The 4,015-nt window shown below is 41.0% G+C and overlaps 1 protein-coding gene across 5 annotated transcripts in view; it reads right to left on the minus strand.

The window, feature by feature from the left end:
• Window positions 1-70: 70 nt before the first annotated feature.
• zfat (zinc finger and AT hook domain containing) overlaps window positions 71-4,015 on the minus strand; it is an 11,046-nt gene continuing 7,101 nt past the window's right edge. For all 5 annotated transcript variants that reach the window (XM_016681231.1, XM_016681230.1, XM_016681229.1 and 2 more), the window contains exons 16-24: window positions 3,734-3,815; window positions 3,419-3,538; window positions 2,112-2,285; window positions 1,926-2,014; window positions 1,584-1,722; window positions 1,277-1,383; window positions 906-993; window positions 403-500; window positions 71-326 (exon numbers count right to left, since the gene is read on the minus strand). In XM_016681231.1, the coding sequence (XP_016536717.1) occupies window positions 126-326; window positions 403-500; window positions 906-993; window positions 1,277-1,383; window positions 1,584-1,722; window positions 1,926-2,014; window positions 2,112-2,285; window positions 3,419-3,538; window positions 3,734-3,815 (1,098 nt within the window). In that variant the 3' untranslated portion in view covers window positions 71-125. The remainder of the gene's footprint in view (window positions 327-402; window positions 501-905; window positions 994-1,276; window positions 1,384-1,583; window positions 1,723-1,925; window positions 2,015-2,111; window positions 2,286-3,418; window positions 3,539-3,733; window positions 3,816-4,015) is intronic.

A 4,015-nucleotide genomic window follows, 5' to 3' on the forward strand; every position in this document is an offset into this window, starting at 1 on the left:
ATTTTCACGAGTTCCTTTTCTATGAGTGAAAAAAAAAGAAGGAAAATGAACAGTCCTGACAATGAAAATCATCCATTCACTAAATTTATTGCCATTTGCTACATGGTGCTGAAATGTGAACACGACTAGTTGATTTCCACAGTTTGCTCCTGGATGTATACGATGTAGTGGTGTGTGTTTTCTCCCTGAGTGAGGACCGTTAGAGCATCCAGGCCATGTCCGTCCTCCACCACCATCACCTGGTTGCCATCGAGACCCTCATCCGCGTTCACCACCATAAGCTGGTTGCTGCAATCACCCACTTCGTGATCCTGAGCAACCTGCACCTTTACCAGTAGCTTAAGGTCAATGCAGATTCAAAGAACCAATCAGTTTCAGATAAAGTGCAGTGATCATATTTACCTGCTGTACTACGGTCACTGTCCCTGGAGCCATTGCTACCACGGAGGCTACTGCATTGTGAGTCTCTGAACTCAGTTCAGCAATCTGCTGGACATTACCTGAGAAAATGTATTCAAGTATTGTCATCACTGGAGAAGAACATCAGTTTCATACACAGTAAGTAAATGAAAACTTGCTGAAGTATTCATCTCCTTTACACTATTTCACATGTTGTTCTGCAACAGCCACACCTTGAATATTTCTACTTGAATTCCATGTCCCAGCTGAATAAAAGTATTTCCACGCCATCACGTTTCCACCACACATTTCATGTAGAGCATGAAAGTTACATTTTGGTCTCATCTGACCAGAGCATTTTGAGAATTTTTGCAAAGCACTCGAAAAAGAGTCAGACATGAGCAACATTATTTGTGCAGGAAACAAACAAAAAAAAAAAAGTGGATGCTGCAAAAGGAGTTCCACAAACTCAGCTAATAAACTAACTGTGCTTTTATCATGCTTACCGTTGTCCTCCAGGACTGCTAGAGGTGCTTCTGTCAGGTGTTCTTCATTCTCTACAGACACATACTGAGCTTCTGCCTCCTCAGCCACCTGCACAGGCACACAACAACAGACCGCATGAAAAGCACTGGACCTGACAAACACAAGACTTACTTTATAGTCATATTGCAAGGCACCTGCACATTTTTCACATACTATTTATTTTTCTTTCCAAATTTACTAAAATGTACAGCCAGGAAGTAAGGAAGGAAATATGGTGGGAAAACAAACGCTTGTGTGGAGGCATGTTGCACAGACGGATGGACGGACACAGACAGACAGAAATCTATTTGTTGTTGTTATTTTGTTTCTTGAGTGTTTGTATAGTAGCTACCTCCCAGTTACCCTCGACCACTTTCAAATTGTGTTTGGTCTTCAGGTGACGGGTCAGCTCCCACTTTGTTCCATAAACAAACTCACACTCTGGGCACTTCATCCCACCTAGCACAGGAGAACAGCAAGGCATGAGGGTAGGCTGACCACATTTTCACGCACAAATTTTACACCACCACAATCCAAACTCTTATAGTTTTTCATGGCATTCCTCATATTTTGTGTCTAATATATACTGTATGCTGCTGTGATTAAATGGAACTTCAGAGATCGTGACAGATGTGCTGACAGAGTTTGGAGGTAAGGACCTTGCTGTTTCAGGGTTTCGGAGTTTGGCAGTCCGAGTCCAGCATTCTCATAGGTTTCTTCTGGGTGCTTGATGTTGAAGTGTCGCTTCAGAGCACCGGCGATATTACATGAGTAGTGGCAGTGAGCGCAACGAAATGGCTGAAAACACAAATCCATGTTACAGTATCAATCAGATTAGATTGCCAGTGACAGTGGGATTAAGCGTTTTAGTGTGTGTGCAAAATCTCTGTTCAAACTACACTTTGTTTTACAGACAGATGTTACGTACATTGTTTTCTGTGGATCGTTAAAAATAATAGAAGTACAAACTGAGGTTGCATTTATTAAATGTGGATTCCTACCTTAAACTTAGCATGTTGCTCCATGTGTCTGAGCAAGGAAGGTTTGAAAACGGACGTAAAAGGACACTCCGAACACTGAAACCTCTTCCCTGAACGGACACAGAATGTTTTCCCCTCCGATTACCACCTTTTTTTTTTTTACACTCCAGCTAATCTATGCCAATAACTTAGCCATATATTGCCTACCTTCATCTGTGTGGTTCAGTCGGTGACTTTTCAGCGTGAGCTTAGATTTGAACTTTTTACCACAGTGATCACAGAGATGATGCTTCTCACTGCTGTGTCGGTTCATGTGGGTCTTCAGGTTACTCCGATTGCAGCTCGAGTAGCTGCACACACTGCAGACGTAGGGCTTCAAACCTAACCAGATTGACACACACACACGCGCCCACACACACACACACACAGGATTCACTCTTCAGAATAACACATATTAACAAGATTTTCTTCATTGTGCATCAACAAAATACTATTAGGTTATTCCCTGTTATTCCCTTTCATATCCATAACAGGCTACTCCATGTTATGGATATGAAGGCAGTATGTCTGTTTATAAAGGGCCTTGTATTCAAATTCATTAAGATATTAGGCGATAACATTTAAATAAAAATAGATAAAATAAATAAAAATGGAATAAAAATAATTTTAAAAAAAAGCTATGCATTTATATTTCAAATTACAAACAATATTATATTGCATAAAATTCAAATTAAATACACTGAAACTTACTATAATATCAGACAAAGTTAAAGAGATACAAATATTTTCACAAGGCACTGTTTTATAGGGCTACCTATGTAAACAGAGCGGCATTTTGCAGTAGTAAAATAGTCAAATTTGGGGTTTTCTTTGACAATAGAATTATTTTTTTGGCTCGTTCGCAACTGCGGCTCTCACTGCTGATGAGTGTCAAAAACACCCCCGAACCAGCAGAAACGTGAAAGCTGCAGATCTGATAAAAAAAAACAAAAAAACATGTCAGCGTCCTCTGAGACCTTCATTAACACCTGCGCTGGCTGTCCGTCTGCAGGCTTCTGCAGCAACTCAGCCTGAGAGCAGCTGTAACTTCAAGGTAAACAGCTCTTCAAGGTAAGCGGGAGTGTGGCAGAGGCCGGGAAGAACATGTGGCGGTAAAAATTAACAAGCAAAACGAACAGCTGCTCAAGTTGAGATACGTAAACAATCTGAACCACTTCATGGAAAGAGACACACAAGAGGGTAAAAAGCAAGGTGCAATGTGTCGAGCGGACAAATAAACTGTTGCAAAGACCCTCTAGATTACAGACCCTCTAGATTACATCTGGTCATTCGCCTCGGCAACATAAGTGTGTGTTTTTAACTTTCTCTTGCTTCCGTGTGGAGGGCAGGCAGGCAGAAGCAGAAACAGATGGAAGCTCAGCTGACAAAGTAAGGATACAATCACCAAGTGCTCTCAGTGTTATTGTTGCAGACCGCTGCAGCGATAGCGTATTTCATTTGCGTTTCCAGCACACCTTGATGGGCCCAGATGTGTTGCTGAAAGTCACTGCTGTTCTTCAGGAAGTATGAGTCACAGTAAGGGCACTTCTCTGCACGCTGCACCATCGGTCCTTTACCTCCAACAGGTACTTTATCTGTCAAACACATTAAAAAACAATGGAAACATGAAACCACTGGCTGGCTCCTCCACATCGAAAAATGAGGAAAATCTTAAGAGTCACAACTTTCTCAAAGGAAACATTTAAATGCAATTCCACAATGAAGACATTATCAAATACCGATTGTGTTGTTTGTTGTGTTTTACTAGGAATAAATTTGTTTTTTCTTACCTGGGTGGGATGATTTAAGGTGGTGCTTTAATCTGTGCTGTGGGTAAGTGCGTTGACAGATGGGACACACAGCACAGCTCTCCTGTAAGCAACCACAACATGGCATCAGGAGAAATAAACAAGAGCCTTGCAAAACTTTTCATACCTCTTCAACTTTTTCACATATTCATTGTACTATTTATTTATTTTTGATAGATTATGTTGAAATTCGGTAACACTTTATTTGAAGGGGGGTGAATAAGACTGACATGACACTTTCATAAACATGACATAACACCTGTC

Source organism: Poecilia formosa, unplaced genomic scaffold (genome assembly GCF_000485575.1).
Source record: "Poecilia formosa unplaced genomic scaffold, Poecilia_formosa-5.1.2 Scaffold273, whole genome shotgun sequence".
Classification (NCBI taxonomy): Eukaryota; Metazoa; Chordata; class Actinopteri; order Cyprinodontiformes; family Poeciliidae; genus Poecilia; species Poecilia formosa.